General features: G+C 41.3%; 1 protein-coding gene across 1 annotated transcript in view; it reads left to right on the forward strand.

Moving 5' to 3' along the window:
- The window catches only part of LOC136626666 (alpha-2-macroglobulin-like), a 109,400-nt gene that overhangs the window by 42,595 nt on the left and 41,848 nt on the right, over positions 1-24,957 (forward strand). The window contains exons 12-19 of the mRNA XM_066601684.1: positions 2,175-2,408; positions 5,342-5,414; positions 9,315-9,460; positions 12,175-12,330; positions 15,863-15,994; positions 16,276-16,384; positions 18,265-18,337; positions 22,897-23,122. Of these exons, the coding sequence (XP_066457781.1) occupies positions 2,175-2,408; positions 5,342-5,414; positions 9,315-9,460; positions 12,175-12,330; positions 15,863-15,994; positions 16,276-16,384; positions 18,265-18,337; positions 22,897-23,122 (1,149 nt within the window). The remainder of the gene's footprint in view (positions 1-2,174; positions 2,409-5,341; positions 5,415-9,314; positions 9,461-12,174; positions 12,331-15,862; positions 15,995-16,275; positions 16,385-18,264; positions 18,338-22,896; positions 23,123-24,957) is intronic.

Genomic DNA, 24,957 nt, shown 5'->3' on the forward strand with positions numbered 1-24,957 from the left:
TATACAATAAAAAGGAACATGTCATGTTAATAACACAGTCCAAACTGCAGGCATCATGTTATAGAGGAGGAAGTGCTGAGAAGATTGATATATAGTTGTATGGGTAAAGACTTAGTAGAACTTATTTTTTATTCATTGAAAACTCTGTTCTCTCTATGCTTAGAAGTCCAGTGGGCGGTCTTATCAGTGATTGATAGCTATCACGATGCACAGTCATACATGAAAGGTTGTCAGTCACTAAGTAGAAATGGCCACTGGACTTCTAAACCAAGAATGAAAACAATTTTCAATGAAAAAAATGTTATACTGAATCTGTACCCAAAAAAACTATATATAAGTCTGCTCAGCTACCCCTACTCTATAACATGCTGCCTGCAGATTGGACAGCATTATTATTGTGACAGGTTCCCTTAAAAAGGGTATTCCATTTTCAACAAATAAGGATTATTTATTGTGCGATGAAAACTTATACAATTTTCTAATATACACTCATTGTAAAAATAAATCAATTATCTAGAAGGAGTTGTCAGAATCAAGTTAAACTTTCTATGTAACATTGATATATTACAATATCAAAGCAAAAGGATCACTTATTGTGGAAAACTAAGGGAGGCTCTAGTACCCTGTTGGGCCGCTTCTAGCTTGGATGCACAATATGATTCGAGTGGCCATGGAGGCTCTAGTACCCTGTTGGGCTGCCTCTACCTTGGATGCACAATGTAATACAGGTGGGCATAGAGGCATACAGGTCCTGTATGGTATCCTGCGGCATATCGCTCCACATTTTCTGGAATTGAGCCTCTAGATCTTGCAAACTCTGTCAAAGTTGGTGTCCCAAATGGTTCCATACATCGTCTATCGGTGATAAATCTGGCGACTGGGCAGCCCATGGAGGTGTGGCAATGTTGTGGAGGTGTTCCTGTGACCCCCTTTTGTGTTCGGCCAAGCTGGAAAATAATCCTGCTGGAAAATTCCTCTTGGAAGCCCTGCCATGTGAGACAACACATGTGGCTGCAGGATGTCCTGAACACATCGCTGAGCTGTTATTGTTCCCCCCAGAATATCACACCAGCAGGGGGCAGTGTGCCGCTCCACAGCAAAGGCAGGATTTAAGAGCACACCCCTAAGTCTCTAGCCACAAACACAGCCGTCATCAGTGCCCAAGCCAAAAATGGATTTGACACTGAAGACAACCCGGTTCTCCTCTGCAGCAGTCCAGTTTTGTCATTCATGACACCACTGAAAACAGAGGGCGACTGAGGGTGGGTATAAAAGGATATACCCACTGCAAACACCTGGGCTGTTCTTACCAGATTGTTAGGAAATGTTAGGAAATGTTGGGACCAGTGTATGCATGAGGCCATGCACACAAGGAGGCTGGACTCAGGACGCCCTCAACAGACCAGGGGGAGAGAGAGGGCGGAGCTTCAGTGGATCTCTTACATATCTTCCCATATTTGGAGAGATAGGGGGCGGGGCTATAAAACTTTCCTAGGGCTTCACTGAGTGCGGGGGCAGGGCTAGAGAGGAAACGGGCTCTAGGGTTCTCATAGTGACTATGAGAACCTCTCTAGCCTCACACCTGGGGAAAGTCCTCTACCCCGCCCCTATCTCTCCCAATATTAGGAGATATGTAAGAGATCCCCTGTAGCTCTGCCCCCTTTCTCTCCCTGCAATGGGGGATTCCACAGCTCTTCCTCAATGTTCTCCCATTGATTTCAGTGGGGCCGGCGCTGTTGCTGCCGGCCCCATTGAAAATGATGGGTGATATCTTAGATTTTCTTATAGGAACTTGCAGTGAGTGAAAACATCCCAAGTGACAATAAAACCATTGAAGATCATTGGTTTCAAACTAATTTGTTTTCACTCACTCTCAAATCACTGGAAGATCTTATCGCCAGTGGGGAAGAGCTCTAATATCTGTACTATTACAAGCCATCAAATGATCAGAACATATTTATATATTTAAATTATTCTGAATGATGTCATTGATTACAAATAGTTGACAGACATTTAATGACCAGACTATATCACTTGCAAACCAATGTAGAATTTTGAGTATACAAATCATTGTATGGTCCGCCACAATTAGTATGTTTGTAGTTTTTGTTAATAATTATCATTAGGAAGATACACAAAATGTTTGAACACCCAGTTGTCATTTCTTTCCTCAGGTGCGCCTCTCATTTGATACTGATGAGCAGTATATGTGGGATTTTTTTCAAGTTGGAATTCCGGAAGATTGGCTCAAGCTATTACCATTTTATTCCAAAAGTGAAAGCTTACTGTCTATACAAAAGCATTCAAATGACGTATCATGTAATTCTGAGCAGTCAGTGAATGTGGAATATGACATCCATAAGAAAAACATTGAGTCTGATACCGATCATCTTCACTTTTTCTACATTGTAAGTATTCTTTTTCTTGATATTTTGGGAGCGAATTGGGCATAGATGGATCCTATTGATTAGTGGGTCAGCAGGTTTCCTTGGGTTTATTTTCTTTTACAGCAAACTATGCTGTTCTTGCAATCAATCAACACGAAGACCTGATGGAAACTGAACCCATCGGTAGTGTAAAAAGAGCCCCAGTGAATCCTTAGATTTGCTCTATTGATAAAGTATTAAAAAAGTAGAAGAAAAGGATTACATAATCCCTGATGACTGAATATTACTGCAGCGTGATTCTTTTCAACCAATTTAGTCGACTTGAAGTGGTGAAATCATAATAAAAATATATAGTCAAGTATGCAAAATAGATCAAAGTATTTCAGGAATATTACTGACAAATGTTGCTGTTTATTTAGGCAGGTACATCCACATACAATGTGATATGCCAACAGTTATTCCTTTTTTCTGCCAAAATGTTAAATTGTCTTTGAATGTTCCTGCTTAAATAAACAGCAACATTTTTCATCAAGATTTCTGTGATCTGTTTTGTATATTTATGTATTTGTGGATTGGTGATCCAGAGATCATGTGCACAGCGGGCCTAGATTGCAATGCTGACCCTTTATGTTCACCTTCCCTATATAGTCAGATTTTCTACAAGTTTGGTTGCAACTTTTTACACTATATAAGGCAATGAAGAACAGGTAAGGCCTCCTTCACACGGACGATTTTCTGCAGCTAAGTTACATGCTTCAAAAAATCGTGACTAGTGGAACCAATGGTTTCTATGGAAACCTTCAGATGAATAATTTGTAGCCACGTCACAAAATCACAACGAAAAAGATAGGACATCAGCGGTGGAATTAGGCAACTGAAATTCCCTGCTGCGTAAAAAAATAAATCTTGACCTATCTTTTGGCAGAAAATCACAGAAGCCTTCATAGACTCCTATGGAAACTATGCAAGGTGGCCGTCAAAGGGAGATTAATTCCCCAGCAGTACGATGCTGGGGTTCCCCTGCAGGGAGAATAAGGAAATCTCCAGCAGCGTGAAGCTGGGGGTTCCCCTGCAGGGGAGAATAAGCAAATCCCCAGCAGCACGATGCAGGGGAACCCCGGCGTTGTGTCGCTGGGGATTTCCCCATTCTCCCTTGCAGGGAAACTCCAGTATCGCGCCAACATGAAAGGAGTCCCCGGTGATGGAGGGAGGCACTGGAGGCACCCCTTCATCTCCACAGCGGGGCTTCCTTTCACTGGAGAGAGAGAGATGAAGGGGGTTCCCTGGGGACTCCCTCTATCTCTCTCTCTTCAGCAGCGCATCTTTTTGGTCAGTCCTGGCCGTGTGAATGGCCCTGACGTTCACAACCTGCGCTACAAAAGTTCTTCCGTTCAGACGTTTTCTGTAGCCCTAGCTGAGACTTTTTTCCCATGTGAATGAGCCCTTAAGCAGAACAGGAGAGGGGGGGCACATACATCATAATCTATTGAAAAAAGTCAGTAATTAGGAATGTCTTCTATACAGGTGGACAGAATCTGGATTCTGGTTACAATAATTGGTTACAAGCTCGGCATATCAATATACTACAATTATAGCACAAAGTTTTGGGTTTAAATAGGGCATCAATTGCTGTGATTGGCCGTAAAGCAAGTGCAATCTTTAATTTAGCACTAGGTGCAGTAAACTCACAGCAGAGCAAAGTTACCACAAGGTGTTTAGCACAGGAGCTGTCCAGATTAACTAGTAGCTAAGTGAGAACTACTGTCTGGAACTCAGGAATGTACATGCTCAAATACTGACAAGAGAACATTTTCACTGAGCTACTGTATGTATCCAGATTTATGTGTTCAGTTTTAAGTCCCTTGGATTTGTCTGCAAAGAGGAGGACCACTGGCGTAACTATAGAGGATGCGGTTGCACCTGGTCCCAGTAGCCCTAGGGGGCCCGTAAGGCCTCTCTTCTCCATATCGGGAGCCTAGTACAACAAATAAAGCATTATAGTTGGGGCGCTGTTACATGTTTTGCATTGGGGCCCAGAAGCTTCAAGTAACACCTCTGAGGCGGACTATTAATTTACAGATAGTCCCCGACTTGCGAACATTCGAGTTACGAATTTCGCAATATACAAACTATCTGTCCTGCACAGTATGATGTAATGCTATGGCATTACATCATACTGTGCAGGGACCGGACAAGCTTCTATCAAGCCTGATAGAAGCCTGTCCGGTCAGATCGCGGCTGCTAGGCAGCCGGGGGCCTTCTGAAAGGCCCTAGGGCTGTCTATGCAGAGCGCCTATCAAGCCGTGCGCTTGATGGGCACTCTGCATAGGCAGCCCTGGGGCCTTTCAGGAGGTCCCCGGCTGCCTAGCAACCACATAGCGTCCCGCGATCTCATCGTGGGACGCTGTACGGACCCCCTGAACGTCGGGTGCAGGCTGTTTCTTACAGAGCGGTATTTAAAGTGTTAACAGTTCAGACGAGCGCCACGGCTCGTCGGAACTGCTGCCGCCGGGTGCCCGCTGTAAGAACAGCCTGCACCCGACGTTGTATGGAGTGGGATCCACCAGCGATCCCGCTCCATAAAAGCATTTGTTCGACTTGCAAACAAATCGACTTGCGAACAGGCTCCTGGAACGGAACCTGTTCGCAAGTCGGGGACCATCTGTATATGGGAAATTGGATGAAATAATAGAGGTTACTTGAGACTTGAAGAAAGTTCCTGCAAGGACATATCCATCAGATGTGCCATGGTCTTCACAATCATGATAACGTTGGAGGGGGGGTCATATATCAGGATATATGTGTGCTAGAAGTCAGGTATATTCAGGGTAAGACCTTTGATTTTTTTCAGCAACAGTAACCTGGTGACTCCTTTTGTAACAATAATACAGAAATGTTGAGACCAACGTATTTCCTATTCATAAATATGTGACCTGCTCTCCATGTTTTCACAGTTTATAACCGAAAGTGGAATCTTCTCCTACAAGGAACATAAAGTAGATATCAATGCTCAAACAAACAGCCAAAGTGAGTAAAATGTCCATCTTAATATTAAAAAAAATTGAACAGAACTAAAAAATTATGAAATATTGATTGCTGTACCCTTTATCCTCCGTACATTACTTTAATAATCTGATTTGTTAACCCTTTCATGACCTCTAAGGCCTTTAATGCCTAAATGCCCTGGTCAACATTTTATATTTTAAAAACAATATATTCTAATCGCAAAAACACATGGGTGCAAGCACTAATACGCTCGCCACTATGGAGCGTATTAGTACATGAACCAGTTTTTTTTTGACTATTCAAACTCCAACTGCATGCGAGTTTGAAAAGAAAAACGGGAAGATAAGTCCTACCACATCTTTCTCGCACATAGAAAAACTACGTGTGAGAAAGATAGGGCAAGTCCTATATTTGCTCGTTGATAGTATTTACACCAGAGAACCCCAATAATGAAAACAAAACCGTTGAAATGAATGGTTTCTTTTCGTCCTGTTATGTTTTCGTGATTTTCACACCCGCATGACAGGACTAAAACACGCCCATCTGTTTCAGCCCAAAGGGTTATTTTTTTTACTTGATGCCTAATGTTTTTCTGATACAGATTGGGCTTTCTAATAGGGCCTGAAGAGGGCCAGTATCTTTTAATTTCATCCTTTACATAGAGAACAATTGGCAGAAATTCAAATGTTTTTCATTTTTTCAATTTTCAATTCAATGTAATAAATTACACAAAAAAGCAAATTTATATAAAAAAAAAATCTTCTCACATTCCTGTGCATAACAATATGAAATATGTGAACTCTGATTAACCTATCATCACTGGAATACCTGATATCTGACATCAGCTGGTAATTCGGCTCACTTTAACCACTATGTTTATCACTTTTCATTGGTAAGAGCTAATCATTTCAACTCTCTATAACTTCATTAGAGCTCAGTCAGACAAGCACATTTTTCATGCATGTATAGGTGCGTGAAAAAACAAACAAAACGCAGAACGCATGTATAAAAAACTGTGTTCAGTGACCAGGGGACTCCCCATGCGGATGAAGGAATCCCCTGCAAGTACTGTCACAAGGTTAAGCTATATGGGGACATCCATGAAAGCTGTCATAGATCACGCTCCTCTGCCACAGATCACACTCCTCTGCACATCCCCTATCACAATGCTGTCACAGTATCCTGTGATGAGGGGACTCCCTGTGGGGATGAAGGAATCCCCTGCCACAGCTGTGTTATAGGAGTGCGATGCTATCCTATTGCTTTCAATAGGTCCAGCGCAGCTGCGGCCTCATTGAAAGCAATGGGATGAAGGCAACCCCCGCAGGGAAATATAAGTCCTGCCCCAAAAATAAGCCCTAGTTACAGGAAAAAAAAATACATCACCTAAAAGCGATGTCTAGGGGTCTGCTGCATCTTCTACCCAGGTCCCCATCACGGTTCCTTATTATTTTCTTCTAGCCAGGGATTGAAAAATTCCCACCCCCTGGAAGCGCTGCTGCTGATTGGTTGAGTGTTTGACCAATCACAGACATTCAACATCTTTAAAGAAGTAGTTTGCTAAATTGAAGAGGTCACCAAAAATCACCTGAATACTGGGGGATGAACTGCTGCTGGGACCCCCAGTGATCACTTATATCTGCAGGAGAACTGAGTAACGTATTCAATTACCATGCAGGAAAAACTTTACATGGTAACCATTGTAACAAGTGAGTAGCCTGTCTAATATACGGTATAGACATGCATGGTCCTCACAAGAGTGAGGCTGTTTTAGGCTACTTTCACACAGGACAGATACGTTGCAGAATGACCACTGCAGAATTTCCGCAGGGCAGTTGTTCAACCGTCCTGAGATTCACAAGACATAAAGTTGCTGTTTTTGCGGATTTGTGGCATTTTTCTAGGCTAAGGGCGCCCACCCACTGGCGATTTTTTTTTCTTTGCGTTTTGCGTTTTTTCTCAAGAGCAATTAGAATTGAATGTACTCCTGTCCACTGGCGTTTTTTTTTGCGGTGCGTTGCGATTTTTAACATAGGAACTGTCAGTTGCATATGTGTCCTTATTTTTCTCCTAATGCACCCATGAATGTCAATGGAAATTAATGGAAAAGCCGCGAAAACGCCGCAAAAAACGCCGCGAAAAACGCACGGAAAATGCGGCAAGAACGCTGCGTTTTTCACGCACGAAAATCGCAAACGCCAGTGGGTGGGCGCCCTAATGGTGCATTTTTTTCGGCGCAAATTTTATTGCAATTTTTATTTCCCTTAGTTTTATTTACTTTACTCAACTTTGTCACTGAAGGAACAATGTGTATTTACATGCATATTTGCATTAAAACCCGCAATGCAACTTACCCCTGCGGAAACACTTGGGGATTTGGATTTTTGATTACCTCTATGTTAAATTCTGCTGCGTAAACATTCAGAAAAAGTTGCTTATACACAGCTTTTCCCCAACATTAAAATCTGTTTCACAAGCACAAATATCCAGCCGATAGTTTCCGCTCTGTATAGACAAAAAATCACTAACCTCATTCAAACCTAATTCATTAGGGGGCATTCAGACGAGCGAGTTATGTGCTTACAATTGTGTGCACAAAACCATGCATCTATTAAAATCATTGGTTTCCTATGGCGTGTTCACATGTCCGTGTTTTACAGGCATGCAAACGCACGTACCTGCAAAACATAGGACATGCGTGAAGCATAGGTCCATGGTGCATGTCAATATTCCCCAGCGGAGAGTCCTCTTGTCACTGAACACTGTGACAGCACTGTCACAGTGTTCAATGACAAGGGGACTCCCCACGGGGAGTAAAGAGTCCCCTGCCACCGCTGTCATAGCTGTGCCAGCTGTGGCAGAGTTTCACGCTCAGCCAATCACAGGCAGCACTCAGCCATTCAATGAATGACAGCTGAGTGCTGCCTGTGATTGGTCACAGCACTTAGCCAATCACAGGCAGCGCTTGACCATTCATTGAATTCAATGAATCAGATACAGCCCTTTCAGCAGGCGGGAATTTTAAATCCCTGCCTGCTGAAAGAGCTTCAGACCAGTGCAGGGAGAAGACAGACTGGATGCGCCTGAGCCCCGGTAGATGAGGATACGTGAGTATATATTTTTATTTTATTTTAAAAACACATTGTATAGATGATTTTCAGGGAAGGGCTTATATTTAAAGCCTTTCCCCAGAAACCCCTGCAGGGCTTGCTGGCAGCCCATTGCTTTCAATGGGACTGCAGAATTCCCTGCCACAGCTGTCACAGCTGTGGCAGAGGATCACAATGTTCTTCTATTGCTTTCAATGGGACTTGTTCTATTTTTGTGAGTATTTGTGCACTGAAGGTTGCCATAGAAGTCTATAGGAGGTGCGCAAATGCATGTGCAATACACAAGGGAATGAATGAAATACTGCACAATTCCATTAAAAAATAACATACTGTAACCCTTTAGGTTAAATACCCACCTAAATCGGGACATGTTCGTCTGTCACATGCAAATGAACATGCCCTGCGTGCACAAAAAGTACAGTAAAATGTGCCAATACATGCGCAAAAAAGCCTTGTACATAGTGCATACATCTGTCTGAAGGAGCCCTTAGACTAGGCTTGTAGGATATCAGTACAGCACCATATGTCATATGAAAGTAGCATAACACGGCCTATGGTACTTTGGAATGAAGCTTCAGGCTGCCTCAGTATACTGAAGGACTGACACTGATTGTAGACTTGAGATAAACGTTGGCCAGATGTTCACTTAGCAGAAAGCTGCCCTGTCTGATTCCTCTATATATTGGCTTGCATGGGACAACCAATCATGCATGTCTATTTCAATAGGGACAGGGGAATAAGGAGACAGCCCTGATGTATGTCTGATTGATTGATTGACCAGTTGATTTATTTTCATTTTTCTCATTTTTAGATCTGCATGGCTCATTCCCTCTAAATTTCCATATTGATGAAGAGTTCTTCCCTTCATTCAGTCTTATTGTTTTCTCTGTTCTGCCCAATGGAGAGACAATTGTGAGAGTTACAAATTACAATGTCTCACCTTGTGTACAGAAGAAGGTAAGAAGCTTATAAAGAACATTTACTTATTGTCTTAAGCCCCATTTACATAGGACAAAATGTCGGTCCCAACACTCGGTCCTGTGTGTCTTCGCTCCCGTGCTGCTGCACAGGAGCGAGTATTGTTGGCTCTGACAGAGTGGCCAGCAGGGGGCCGGGATGGCAGGAGGAGATTTCACTCCTCGCTCTCCCATCCCCTCTCCATTCACTTAACACAGTGCGTTCAGTACTAAACGACTGCTGTTTACACTCATTGTTCAGGATTATCGCTCATCGATTAGGCTGCATAAAATCCTGAAAGATGATCATTCAGCAGCCATGGAGTACTGAATGGCAGCTGTGTTAAGTGAATGGAGAGGGGTGGGGGAAAGCGCGGAGTGAAATCTCCTCCAGCCGCCCCACTGTGAGCTAATGATACTTGCTCCTGTGCAACTGCATGGGAGCGAGTACATGCAGGGACAAGTGTCGGGCATCGTTTGCATTCATCCTGTGTAAATGGGGCTTAAGTGAGGATCCTTGCAAAACACTACAGTTGCTCTTAAGCTAGCCACTTGTACTTGCTGCTCACTCCACCTGTGCGGCAACACAACAGCCTATGTGCATATCATACTCTGCCTTATATACCAAAAGCACCACCCTGTAGTGCATGATGTAATCCCTCATTTATTCATCCGGCGCACATGTTCCACCTAGCACAGTGACCTGGTGATTTTCAACTTCCAATGGCCACCAGGTCTGTTATCGGCACCACCCACTAAACATCCATTGAGGGCACATCAGAGACTGTCTAAGCAACCTAACTGTTTAGCTACACAATATGGAGGGTTTCACATCTCCTTTAGAGCTTGAGGTTTCATCGCAGATCTGGCAAAAAAAATCTTCCCCCAAAAAATAGCTCTGCGTGCAGCACTTTTTCCTCTGGCTACAAGCCGGGCAGCTGGGCGGAAAGCAAACAGACCCCACTACAGTCAATGGGAACCGTTCGGCACTGTTTGGTTCCGTCCTAAGACGGAGGTGTTCGGCTACGGGAATTTCCCGTTCCTGCCCCCCTGAACAGAACAGGAAATAGGAACCACGAGCACAGATGTGAAACCATAACTGTACTTGTTCCTGCAAATGCCAGCATATGAATACAGTATTACTAAGGCTTTAGAGTCTGTATTGTTGAGCACTTATAATCTGGAACGCACTTGGCTAAATAGCCATTTAAATTGGAGCGTGTTTGTCTGAACAGTCCCCAAGTGAGCAAAAAGTACAGTAAAATACGCCAATACGCATGCAGAAAAGCCTAATACATATCGCAAATACATGACGCTGAAGCATGTGCAAAAGCACATACGCCATGTGAAGGGGGCCTTAGGTTGTTCCTAGATGGAACGATTATCATTCAAACTAGCAAAACTGAACGATAATCATTCAGTCTAAATGCACGTCAAGAACTGAATGATAATCATTCGCTCTTCGCTCGTTGTTCATTTTATACAGGGATAAAAATCATCATTGGCTCATTGACTTATCATTTTGTTAAAACAGCGCTCATTCAGGCATTTTCATTCACATACACAGCGAGTGTGAACGACTGATCAATTTCTCACTTGCACAAGCCAACAAAGTATCTGCACGATCGAATGGGTGAACAGGCTGCATGAGCGAATGGGTGAACTTGGACATTGTTCGCTCATTCAAACAATAAATCGGCTCATCTAAAAGCACCCTAAGGCCTCCCTCACACAGACATTCGGCAAAGCGACGCAATTTTACTTTAACTTTTGCCTGCAGCTCCCTGCATCCGACAGCAGAGTTTAGCATACCTCATCATTGATGAGGGGCGCTAAACGTCAAAAATAGAACAGACTCCGCTCGAAAACCACGATGCTGGAAAGCGTCGCAATAGAGCGGCTGTCTGAGAAGCTCCATTGAAAACAATGGGAGCATTATACCATGAATAGCGCAGCGCTGAAAACGCTGCACTAATCGCTGTAAAAAGCACCTGTGTGAGGGAGGCCTTAGCCAGTCTCAGGCTTTGGTCCTCTAACTTCCGGTATTTGTATATCAGCATAAAAGTAAATAGTAAAAACAGTCTTAAGTATTCACTGGGCACTGTTACTACAGGGGCCACTATGGGGGTCATTATTACTACTGGGTTCACTTTAGAAGACCCTATTGCTACTGGGGCCACTGTTGAGGTCTATTATGGCTCGTTCACACAAACGAAAGGGCATTTTTGTTTGCACAAATAAGCTGTGTATTTACGTGGCCCAAATGCCCTTGTGCCCGTGTTTTTTATGGCTGCTCTGGTGTCTTTTTGTGTATGCAAATACATTGCATATTTATTACGCAAGAAGAATACAGTCAGGCCCTTGAAATGCTGCACAAATACGCCATAAATACGCGTATTCACTGCATACTTGTGCCAGCCCATTCACTTCAATGGCCTGTTGGGGTGTGCAATATTCACCAAAATAGGTCATGCAGCGTATTTTTTTATGCATTCGCATATTGTGTGAAAAAATACACTTGTGAACAAACCAACTGAAATTAAGGGGTTTTATTCACTGTGTCTTATGTGGGAAAATATTGCGCACACAACATGCTGTGCAAATACACATGTGTGAACAAGCCCTTACTATACAGTCTTACAATATTAAGGCAAACATAAGGCTGATGTGGGCCTCAGTGAAAATTAGTTTGACACCCCTGCTTTATACGAATAGATGAAACTTAGCTTTTCTGAAGAACAAGTCCGACCTGGGGAGACTGTGGACCTGGAAGTTACAGCAGATCCTGGATCCTTGTGCTCTGTGCGCTCTGTAGATAAAGGATACTTGCTTGAAAAGCCTCATGATGACCATTATCTGCTAATTGATTTGGTAAGACTGAGTTAATTCTCATTTTACTGTTTTTCCATAAACTTGTTTCCTTTTTCTAGCAAGGTAACGGAACGGAAGCAAACGGAAGGTTTTCTATTTGTTTTTCATTAAAAAAAAAAGAACAACAAATATTGAAATCAATGGGACAAAAAATGGAACTATTCAATTCTGTCTCTCTGCTCCAAAAATTGAAGAGACAGATTGAAAGCCAGAATACAGGCTTAACACCAGTGTGACTGAGTCTTGAATTCTCTGTCTGTGCTTGCCTGTGTCTGAATGCAGAGATAAGAAGCTGTAAGGGCAGAGAGCTCTTCAAAAATAAATCACAAAAACTAGAATTGGGAACATATGGGCAACAATAGCATCCTAGTTGGCCAGCAGAGGTATAACTAGAGCCCTTTGATTCCCTGGACAAATTTTGCCACCGCCTCCCATCCTGCAAACTGTTTCATGGATGTGAGGGCTGCACTGGCAATGCTAGGGTTTGTCATGATGCATGCCCCCCCCCCCTAAAAAAAATACAATTAAAATATAGATGTGTCTATCTTTACATTTCCTCTTAGCAGTTGTGTGTGCCATGAGATAAGCAGGTTTCAAAATAAAATATTATTTTGTAATGCTCTGTCATGAGATCCCTATCCTATTGTGTCCATCCAATGGTCATGAACTTCATAATTCAAAGATTTTGTTAGTAGGATGTTACAATATTGCATGGAACTGGTGTGAATACAGAATACTGTTACATCCCATAACTTACAGGTGATGTTTTTACTTCACGCCACAACTCTTATCTCTACAAAATTTAACACACATACATCTTTGCCTCCTTGTTTCTCCAGCACATCCTCAACTTTTCCCAACTTTTATATAAACTCACCATTCATAGTACTCCAGATCTCCAGATATAATAGTGTCCGAGATAGTAATAAAACCCAACTTCATGTCCCACACAGTAATAGTACTCTCTTTTGTCTCCCACAAACAGTGGAAGTACTCTCAAACAGTAATATTGCCTCTTTTTAGGTCCCACATAGTAAAAGTGTTACTCACTGAAGAGTGAGACACACATTAGTAGTACCCACCTTTGTGCCTCCACACAGCAATAGTCTCCTTTTTGTGCCCACACAAAGTAATAATTAAAATTCAATAGCTGCATTGAAAAGATAGAGTGGATGTGAATTTGAGAACTGTTGCTACCACCTCATAAACAAATAGCAGTGGTTTCTCTGGCTAATGGCCATGAACACTTATATAACTAGAACACAGATTTGGGGGGTAAGTAGTATCAAAACAGAGGTCTAAGTTAAACCCCAGGTAGATTAATTTCACAATGTATTCATTGTGGTCTGTAAGGATAGCTGAACACAGAGCAAGAATAATAAGGTTTTTTTTCAGTCCAGATTTACAAATGGGAACTCTGCAGCACATAGCTTGAGGTTCAGCATGGGAAGAACATCAAAACCCCAAGTGGGCTTCTAACCCAGATAATGCATGTTTGCAGATGCAGAGGCACATCCTAATAACAGTATACAAGCACACTGTATATAGATACTAACAAAGTTTTTAGCTTTACGTTTAATGTGTTTATAACTTTGTATCACAGTTTGTTTGCCTTTTTAATCTCTTTACAATGGCTTTGGCATGTTAAGACAACAATAGCTTTTTAATGGCTTAAATAAGATAAATTGTCACAATTACGCTGCTTTCACACCTGCGCTGGAAGCTCCAACACAAATCTGACATAGAATACCAGAAGAAAAAGTCCTGCATGCAGAACTTTTTTGTTCTGTAAAATGACGGTCAGCTGAACGGATTGAATATATGCCAAAGTCAGCTGAACGGAAACTGAACAGACCCCATTAGAGTCAATGGGGTCCATTTGGTGCTGTTCAGTTCCATCATAAGACGGATCTGTTCAGCCAGGGAATTCCCCTTTCCTGCCTCTATAATGGAGCAGGAGAATGGAACTCCCCACCCAGATGTGAAAGCAGCCTAAGTTATTGTAGTCAGGTTAAACTTTGTTACATATGCAATTGATTACCTAAAGTCTAGGGACTCACAGGTGATATTCTATCTGACTGATGTTGGTCACTTTTCCCATCATTTCTATCCAGCCCAGACCACCATAATGACGACTTCCAGCCATGCCTTGTCTTTGGAAATTTTGCAACACAGACATCTTCGGCTCCTCACTCCAGCACTCAACGAACATTTTTTGTACCCTACACAAACTATCCATCCTGCTGCTCTTTTTAATTTTGCACATGTTGCTGCCCAATCTGCCCCTGTTTGTATGCTTGCTGTATTGCAATAGTGTCCCAAAATATTGTGCTTCAGAAATAATGTTGTCAGAAGTATAATTATCTCTAAGAAAATATTTCCATACAGAAAGAACCCCTGAAAATAATGTTCCAGAAATAATGGTACCGGACTGATAATGCCCCATATTGTGTCCCAGATGGTAATATTGTACCAATACAATACTATTGTCATCTGTTGTAGCCTAAATAGTAATAGTGCAATCCTTTTTACTCCACTAAGTAATTGTGATCTTTTCAGTCAGTGTATCACAAAATAATAGTGCTCCTCTTAGTGCCCCACACAATAATAGTGCCCCCTCTGTGATTCTCCATGGTAATAATGCCCTTTTTATGCTCCCACATAGTAATAATGTCCATCACTGTGCATACTACAAAGTAATAGTGCCTCATTGTTGCTCTTAGAAAGTAATAATGCCTCTGAATGCACTAAAGAAATAAATAATGCCCCCTAAAAAGTAATAATGTCTCATGTATGTCCCGCTGATGGTAAAAATGATTTGGTAAAAGTGCATCCTAAAAAGTATTAATTCCTGCTGTGAGCTCCCTAAAAACAAATATTCCCTGAGTATCCCCAAATAGTAACTTATGCCCCTCCCCCCAAATCAAATAAAACTTATACTCGCCTAACCCTGACGAGCGCAGAATGCATTCTCATCTGGCCTAATGCAGGTGGGGCAATGCAGCGATATCACTGTTCTCCTAGCTCTCTATAGGATGCAGGATAGAAGCAGCCTACAAAACACAAAATGCTATGGCAATAGAGTTGGGAGTGGTATTTTCTGGGGCACTGGCACCATGGAAGTGGACCCCGAGCTGCCACCCCCTGCCTTCCTGCTAGCTACACCTCTGCTACAGTAGATTACAGTAAAGTTCAAGAGAATAACATTTTCACAATTCTCATTAAAATGCAGTGGAACATTTCTGTATGAAGTTGACCTATGGTGCAGAGTTTTAAACATGCAGCTCATTAGTTTCTACTACAGAGTTCCACTCCTGTCAATGCAGAGGGGTGAAATTCACTGCAAATCTGCAGCAAAATGCGCATGTGTAGCTTGCAGATTCTATTGCATATTCACCGCAGATTTTTGGTAAAATTTGCAGGCAGATTTATGAGAACATTTCCATCCTTTGTGCAGCTACCCTTTCAGATGTTGCATGCAGTTTTGATAAATTACCGTAGATATCAATTTTGATTCTGGTCTTCTTTTCAGACTAAACAATTGAGGTACACGGTTGATAATAATAAATACACATATCTAACAGTGGAGCCCGATGTACACCAGTGCCCTGGGAATATGAGAGCTGAAGCTGATGGCCGCTTAGACGTTTACAGCTTGTTTCAGGTAAATTACTAAATATTACTTTCAGACTGTATTTCTGTATCTTTTTGCTATCGGTAAAAAAAAATATTTTTTTACAATGGAAAATGCACATACATTTTACTTTTTTTGTATTTTTATGAACTCAATGGCACTAATGCCAAAAAATGCATATTTTAGAATAAAAATAGGAATAGAAGTTTGAATATGAATAAATTGAGAAATAAAAGCACTGTTTGATGATTGACTTGGTATAAAATCAGTTATCTAATATTAACATATCTATATTTCCTTTTCTTTTACAGAAAAGCAATCTACAAATTTTAACCAACACTCAGGTAAAGGTACCAATGAAATGTGTCCCAGTTCCTTTATTAGAAGAAATCACCTATTTGAAGTCACGTGCACATACAGGTAATTCTATAAATCCTAAACCTCAGTATTAACTATGTGCGAGAAAGATGGGGCAAGTCCTATCTTTTCTTAGGCGTAGTATTAACACCTGAGAGTTCCGCTAGTGAAAGCGCACCCATTGAAATCAATGGTTTCGTTTTGTCCAGTTATGCGGATGTGATTTTCACGGCCACATATTGAAACTAAAATCATTCCCATCTGTGCCCTAATAGTGCCAGTTTAAAGCCATTTACACTGGACACTTATTGTTCAGAATTGTTCGAATCCCAGCTCTCCCGCGGGAATTTGAACAATAGTCGTTCCATATTAATGCAGGCAGCGACTGAACAAGAGGTGCATGCAGAAAACTGAACCATGCGCCATTCAGTGTAAACAGCAGTCGATCAGTTATGAACAACTGTCTGTTTAAAGTAAAAGGAGGCAGGTGGGGGGAGAATATCTCCATGCTGGCAGTGCTGTGAGCGATGCTCGCTCCTGGGTAACAGCACAGAAACGATCATCACTTGGTGTTAGGCATTATTTGCTCGACAGCTTGCCCTATTTAACCTCTCACAGTGATAATGTTCTTTAGGGCTTAAACAGATGGGCGTGATTTTCTCCCGTTATGCGGTTGCGAAAACCATTCTCAGGGGTTAATATTATGCCTGAGAAAAGATAGAATCTGCCCTATTTTCTTGTAGTTAATACCACAAGTGAGATAGATAGGGCATGACCTATCTTCCCGCTTTTTTTTTAAACTCACGTGGAACAGCGCAGAGTATGAGAAGTAAGGGGAAAAAAAGATTTTTACATTGTTAATGCACTATTCTCCATAGTGGTGAGCATAGTTACGCATATGCCTGTGGAAACAAGCTTTTAGTGTTCCTACAATAATAATGCCCCCACATGCCTTTGCTCATTGATAATTTTCCCACGTGCCCCCTTAAGTAAAAATACCCTAACTCCATAATGCCACTGCATGCCCTCCCCCACCTTAGTAATAATGCCATCACTCAATAATGCCCCCTTAATGCAGTCAAATAAAAAACAGCCCATGCTCTCATCTTTTGCTGTCCGACAGCTTGCTCCACCTTTTTCCAGTCCTCTGCTCACTTACAGGGAGTCATGTTTAATGACTTTATTTTAAATGTAATACATGGATTCCGACTTGAGATGTTTTTTTCAGAGGACCAAGCAGATTAAACTTAAGAGGAAAAACCTATTAGGCAGAGTCCATCTTAAGATGTTTTTAATGGTAATACATAAAATAAAATTCTAAAGTGGGAAATGCCAAAAAAATTACCATTAAAGGTGACAATAATATTTGATTGGTTAAAGTGTCTTTAAACCACTACAATAAATGGGACTTTGTACATGGAATGGTTCAATAAAAGAATTTAGAACACTACACAGAAGAGGTGGTGATGCTAGTTAGAGTTAATTAGGAGATGTGGCCAGAGGAGAGTTAAATTAGTGTAATCATAGCACTCCCAGGCAAAAGCTTGAGGACCTAGGAGAAGGCTAGGTACTCACCAACCGAACCTTCTGCTACCATTGGTTCACCTGACCTAGAAGGTAAGGAAGCTCCTTGATTGGTCAAAGGCTCTGTAAATATAAAACATAGCAACACCATAAGAAATGCGTGTGTTGCTGTGATTATGGATTACATTGGTAAAAAAAAATGGTCCAAAATGTTTTATATGGGAAAAATTCCGCCCGGAACCTACAAGATGCCACTTCTTAATCAGGAAAATGTCTTAAGCCAAACCTTTTAGGTGTGAAAAAAACTACATTGATCTTATTGACAATTTTCACGACCGAGACAAATCGACTTCTTAGACGGGAAAATATCTTATGCGGGAACTTCTTAAGTCGGAATCACTTGTACTTTCCTTTTCTAGTAAAAAAGGACCCGAAATATTTTACAAGAAGTTACTTTCCAGACACCTGGCTGTTTGAATTAGTTCCTGTGAGGTGAGTGTGCCTCCATTTTAATACATTTACACTAAGGCTTTGAGATTTGCATTTATTTCTAGTTTCATTGGTTTTCTTGAATGTTAGAAGCAATAATATAAACCATTTTCCAATGTACTGAATTTATACCCCACAAATAAAAAGTATAAGCAGCTGTGGTCGTTTTAACCTTTTTTTTTTTTTTGTTTTTATTTTTTCTTCCTCACTTTCAAAAGATTATAATTTTTTTCTTATTCTTTCAGCGTCAGAGCTATGAGGGCTTTTTTTGTATTTTTCAGTGGTACTATTTAACCCCTTAATGTCATGGCCTATTTTGGCGTTGAGGACCAAGCGATTTTTGGTATTTTTCCATCTCCATTTTTCAAAAGCCATAACTTTTTTATTTTTCCGTCGACGCGGCCGTATAAGGGCTTGTTTTTTGCGTGGCGAGCTGTAGTTGTTATCAGTGCCACTTTTGGGTACATAGACAATATCCTAAAACTTTTATTATTTTTTTTTATGATAACAGGGAGAGAAAATGCATCAATTCTGCCATAGATTTTTTTTTTTTTTTACAGCGTTAATCATGCAGCATAAATGACACACTAAATTTTTTCTGCAGGTCGGTATGGTTACAACGATACCAAAATTCTTAGATTTTTTTTTTAGGTTTTTACACTTTTTTGCAATAAAAAGCCTTTTTTTTGCAAATCTTTTTTTTCTCTATAGTTGCATTCAAAGTAACTTTTTTATTTTTCCATGTACGGAGCTCTATAAGGGCTTTTTTTTTGCGAGACGAGCTGTAGTTTTTACTGGTACCATTTTGGGGAATGTACAGCTTTTTTGATCACTTTTATTGCATTTTTTGTGAGGCAAAACGCTAAAAATTAGCATTTTGCCTCTGTTTTTTAGCTTTTTTTTTACGCTTTTTGTTGTACAAAATCAAAAGCGTGTTCAACTTGTTGTACACGTCGTTATGGACGCGTCAATACCCAATATGTGGGGTTTTAATTTATTTTTTACCTTTTTTTATGCTAATATTAGAAAAAGCATAAAAAGGGGGTTTTTTAACATTTTTTTTTACATTTTTCTTTTCTTTTTTTTTTTTTTTACACAATTTGAGTCCCTCTGAGGGACTTACATCACTGTACCGATGATCGCTGTCATAAGGCATGGCAGAGCTACTGCTCTGTCATGCCTTATCGCTTATACAGCGATCATAGGCATAGGCAATACAGGACGCCAGTGTCTGGCATCCTGTTGCCATGGTGACAGGCCGGGCTCTCGCGATGACATCACGAGAGCCGGCCGGAGACACAGAGGGAGCCGCGCTCCCTCTGTGAACTCTTTCCCTGCCGCGATCTACTTACGTAGCGGTACGTCATTTTGCGCGAAGTACCAGGCTCCCATGACGTACCGGTACGTCATGGAGCGGGAAGGGGTTAATGTACTGGAAAACATTTTTTAAAAAAATTTCTGTGGGGTGGAAAAAAAACATATTTTTTTCATTTTAGGGGAAGGGCTTGTTTTTACTTAGTACATGGTGTGTTAAAAATTACATGTGAACTTTATTCTGTGGTCAGTACGATTATGGCAATACTAAATTTATATAGTTTTTTATGTTGTGCTGCTTTTAAAAATACAACACCTTTTTTAAGAAAAAAAAATATGTTCCGTCCCCACCCTATGACCACCATAGCTTTTTTTTTTTTGTCGATGAAGGCTTTTTTTTAATCCAGGATGACTTGTAGTTTCTATTGGTACCATTTTGGGATACATTTAACTTTTTATACATTTCTTTTTTTTTTTGGAGACGTGGTGCAAAGCACAATTCTGGTGTTGTGTATTTTTCCTGACAGCATTTATCCTGCAGGATCAATAATAAGTTATTTTAATAGAATAGATACTCACAGATGCTGTGATAACAAATGTATTTCTTTTTTATGTTAAAATGGGAAAAATGTTTCTTTTTACTTTTATTTTTAGATTAATTAAAGGGCTTTTCTGGCAAACACTGATAGCCTATACTCAGGATAGGTCATCAATAGTTGATTGGCTGAGGTGCTTTTTTTGCTTTTTAAATTAGATCTTTTTTTTAAGTTATATTTTTGAATGCAATTACCCCTTAATTTCTACACCTTTATACATGCATAAGTATAATATACATAAAACAATGCAGTTAATCATAGTTTGGCCGGCGTGGGTCATGCAGTGTTTCACAGCTGTGGATACTGCCTCGTGCTTTGGCAAAATTGTAGTGCGCATGACAGCATATCTTACACATGCGCAGTCCACCTTTTTTTTTTTTCTTGAGCCCACAGAGAATAGGCTGTCATGCACATCTATATGCAACTAAATAGAACAGGCTGTGTTCTCTTTTTGTGCTCACATATTACGCAGGTCTGACATGCAAATGTGAGCGGAACTGCACAAGGCAATGTAATTGATTGCCAGCGAGTTACCTCGTATCACACGGGCATACAGTGCACGAGTAGCATGCGGTAATCATACACTCGTGTGAGCCCAGCCTTGGTCAAAAAGCCTTTTTTGATATATTCCCTTTCCACAGATATAACCTCTATTATCTTTGCTACAAAATCTCCTACTTACTGAGTAGAGCGATGGGGAGTCTACATGCAACATTCAATAATCAGTTTCCACGCCTGATACAATGCTCTCTGAATTCCCAGAAGACTATGATCATCAAGCCCATCAACAATACCGAAATATACAAGTTCTGGAATTAAGTGGTTCTCGCTGGTGCAAAGAATAGGACCTGCTTTATTTTATGTGTATTTGCACACCAAAGAGGCCCGTAGACGTCTATGGGAGGTGTGCAAACATGCACATATCTACGTGCGGGAATGCACAAAACACTGCACATACCTGCAATCACGAGTAGCTCGTTTGGTTAAATAGCCATTTAAATCAGGGTGGGATGTACCCCCTCCCTCCCTTGTGAATTAGCGGTGCCTGCGCACATACGCATAGTATGTGCACAGACACACACGCAAAAAACACTCATTCTCCAGATAGGGATGATTTTCAGGGAAGGGCGTATATTTAGAGCCCTTCCCTGAAAATCACTGCAGGGGTTGCCGGCAGACCATTGTTTTCAGTGGGGACGCCGGCAGCAGTCGTGGCCCCATTGATAGCAATGGAAGAACATTGCGATCCTGTGCCACAGCTGTGACAGCTGTGGCAGGGGACTCCTTACTCCCCATGGGGAGTCCCCTTGTCACTGAACACTGTGACAGTGCTGTCACAGTGTTCAGTGACAAGGGGACTCCCCGAGAGGAATATTGACACGCAGCACCGACCTATGTATGCACGCATGTCCTATGTTTTGCAGGTACATGCGTTTGCACACCTGTAAAACACAGACATGTGAACACAGCATAAGGAACCAATGTTTCTAAATAAATGTGTGTTTTTGTGTGCACGTAAATGTCTGAATGAGGCCTTACGCTGTCTTTTTGAGCCGCCTAACACGGAGCCCTCCCATTCCCACACTGAAAATGACTACAGCCTCCCCCCAGGCTTGAGCACAGTATCATTCATCATCAAAACTAGTTCCCATATTAGGCTGACTATTCCCACATGCCCAGTGGAATCCCAGGAGCGACCACACAGAGGTAATTTTATGCAGCAGCCAGCACTGTCCACAATGCCGATCACAAAGAGCACTAGTAGTCCCACTTTTCACAAGGCACCTCACTGTCAGCTTTTAATCACAAATGGTCACAAATTAGCTCACTGTCAACTCATTGACACATGTACCCGGTCCATGATTAGCAAGACTACTAAACTCTGGTTCATGACTTCCTCAGCTCAACTTCCTCTCTGCACCCAACTACATGGTGACAAGCCCGCTCCTATCAGTTACCTCTTTACACTGGTCTTAACCGTCTCTTTTTATAGGCTCTCCTTTGTCACCTCCTATCAGCATGCTGGTGCAGCACATCAATGTCACTACACTCCATCTCCTAGCCAACTCTGGGCTCTTCCTGGGCCCAGCCTGTCCTCCATACCTCTTCTATGACTGTCTCCCAGAAAACTACCATTCTCCTAACCAGTCATGAACAGTGACAGAATCGTACTCGCACAGGAGTATCACATCATGGTCTGTCACCCGGCTGACCTGCAAACCAGAACACCAAATCTAGTGCAACATAACATAAATAAACACGGTGCAAATAAATGAGTATCTGAGTAGCTGCTCAGGAAAGCAATGATCAGTTTAAAGATATGGTCAACTTATTAAAGATTTATGACAGTCCATTATCTGCAGAAAAGGTACTCCCACCCGTTTTACAAGCCTACCACAAGCTCAAAAATGAAAGGGCTTGTCTGAAGGAAGAATGGCCTGTTATAGAGAATAGAGATCTGTTAGCTCAAAATTTATATTTCATTGTCATTCATTGTGCATAGCTTGCGTTGTGAAATATGAAGAGTTAAAATTAATAAAAGTGCAAGAAAATTTTTACTGATGTCATAAAGTTCAATGAAGACTAAGGTCTTATTTTTATCTGTGAGTCTTACTACCTCTGATATTTCCTTTTGCACTTAATGTTCTACAGCTCAGATGGACACTCTGTACTGCATCTAACCACCCCACACACTATCACCAAGTGGGTTACTGATGGTTTCTGCTTGAGCAAGACTGGTTTTGCCAGTGTAAAAGACGTTGAGCTCACCACATTCCAGCCTTACTTCATTGACCTAATTGTTCCCTACTCAGTCGTACAAGGAGAGAAGTTTACAGTACAGGCCGTTGTCTTCAGCTATGTGAAGAAATGTATTATGGTAAGAAAAATTATACTTATTTTGATTACTTAATTCCTTCACAACACAACCTTTTTTTATTGGAGTTTTTCATTACTGCCTTCCCAGAGTTACAACTTTTTTTGTTTCTGTCGATGAAGCCATATAAGGACTTACTTTTTGTGAGGCAATTACCGTATATTCCGGCGTATAAGGCGGCGGGGCGTATAAGACGACCCCCCAACTGTCACCTTATACGCCGGGAATACAGTGGAGCAAAAAAAAATAAAAAATCATTACTCACCTCCCCCAGCGTTCTGCGGCGCTGCTGCAAGCTGTCGCTCCCTCCTGGTCCCCGGCAGAGCATTGCTTTCTGGACGCGGGGCTTGAAATCCCCGCCTCCAGAAAGCTAATACTGTGATTGGCTAACACACGCCGTCAGTCAATCACAGCCATTCAATGACATCATTGAATGGCTGTGATTGGCTAAAACACACGTGCCTTCAGCCAATCACAGCCATTTAATGACATCATTGAATGGTTGTGATTGGCTAACACACGCGCGCCTTCAGCCAATCACAGCCATTCAGTGATGTCATTGAATGGCTGTGATTGGCTGACGGCGTGTGTTAGCCAATCAGAGTGTTAGCTTTCTGGAGGTGGGGATTTCAAGCCCCGCATTCAGAAAGCAATGCTCTGCCAGGGACCAGGAGGGAGCGACAGCCTGCAGCAGCGCCGCAGAACGCTGGGGGAGGTGAGTAATGATTTTTTTTTTTTTGACACTTTCTTTTTTTTGTATTACTGGCGTATAAGACGACCCCCGACTACACAGCAGATTTTGGGGGGTTCAAAAGTCGTCTTATACGCTGGTATATACGGTACTATTTTTTAATGGTACTGTTTAAAATATCAGGTGATGTATTGAAACACTTTAAAAAATGTAAGTGGGAGGGAATGAAAAAAATGTAATTCCACACCTTTGTTTTTGGGTCTTGTTTTTAAGGTATTCACTAAGCAGTTTTTTAAAATGTTTTACCGTTTAAAAAAAATTAGCCTTGAGTTACCAGATTTGGAATCCCATAACTTTCTTATTTCTTTATTGATGTAACTCTGCGAGGGATTTCATTTTGCAATATGAACTATAGGTGTTATTTGCACCATTTTGAAGTTTATATACCTTTTTGATTCTTCTTCAATCCTTTTTTTGGGGCAAGTCAGGATGACCAAAAACACACTTCCAACAATGCTTTTTTGTATTTTGTTTTACAGTATTCACCATGGGAGATAAATAACTTGATATATTAAAGGGGGATTAAAATAGTTTTTTCATAGTCATTCACCAGGGCTGTAAAAAAAAGAAATCATATTCAGCTCATCCAGTGGCCATCTGCTCCTACTTCGCCAGTTTTTGGTCCTCTACTGCCAGGGACATGTGACCACTGCAGCCAATAAACAGCTAACTTTGGTCAATGAATAACTATAGCAGTCACATGTCCCTGTATGGGGATATCATCACGGCTGCAGTTGACAATGATGACCAAAGGGAAACCAGGCACATGCGTAATGGGGGGCGGTGGAATATGGTGAATATGACCTCTGTCTTTTTTACAGTCTTGTGACCAGCTTTGGAAAAATGTTTATTATCTTGATAACCCCTTTCATAGTTCAGACACAGCAATACCAATTCCGTTTTGTAAAAAATGGGGAGAGGTTTTCTTTTACTTTTAATATGCTTTATATGTATTTTTTTAAAATGTTATTAAACTTTTTTTTACATTTTCTTTTAAGTCTCCAAGTGGTACCTGAATATGATTGCTTGTACAATACACTTCAATATTTATGTACTTATGTATTGTAGTGCATTGTGCGTGTCAGGG

This window comes from Eleutherodactylus coqui, chromosome 4 (genome assembly GCF_035609145.1).
Source record: "Eleutherodactylus coqui strain aEleCoq1 chromosome 4, aEleCoq1.hap1, whole genome shotgun sequence".
Taxonomy (NCBI): domain Eukaryota; kingdom Metazoa; phylum Chordata; class Amphibia; order Anura; family Eleutherodactylidae; genus Eleutherodactylus; species Eleutherodactylus coqui.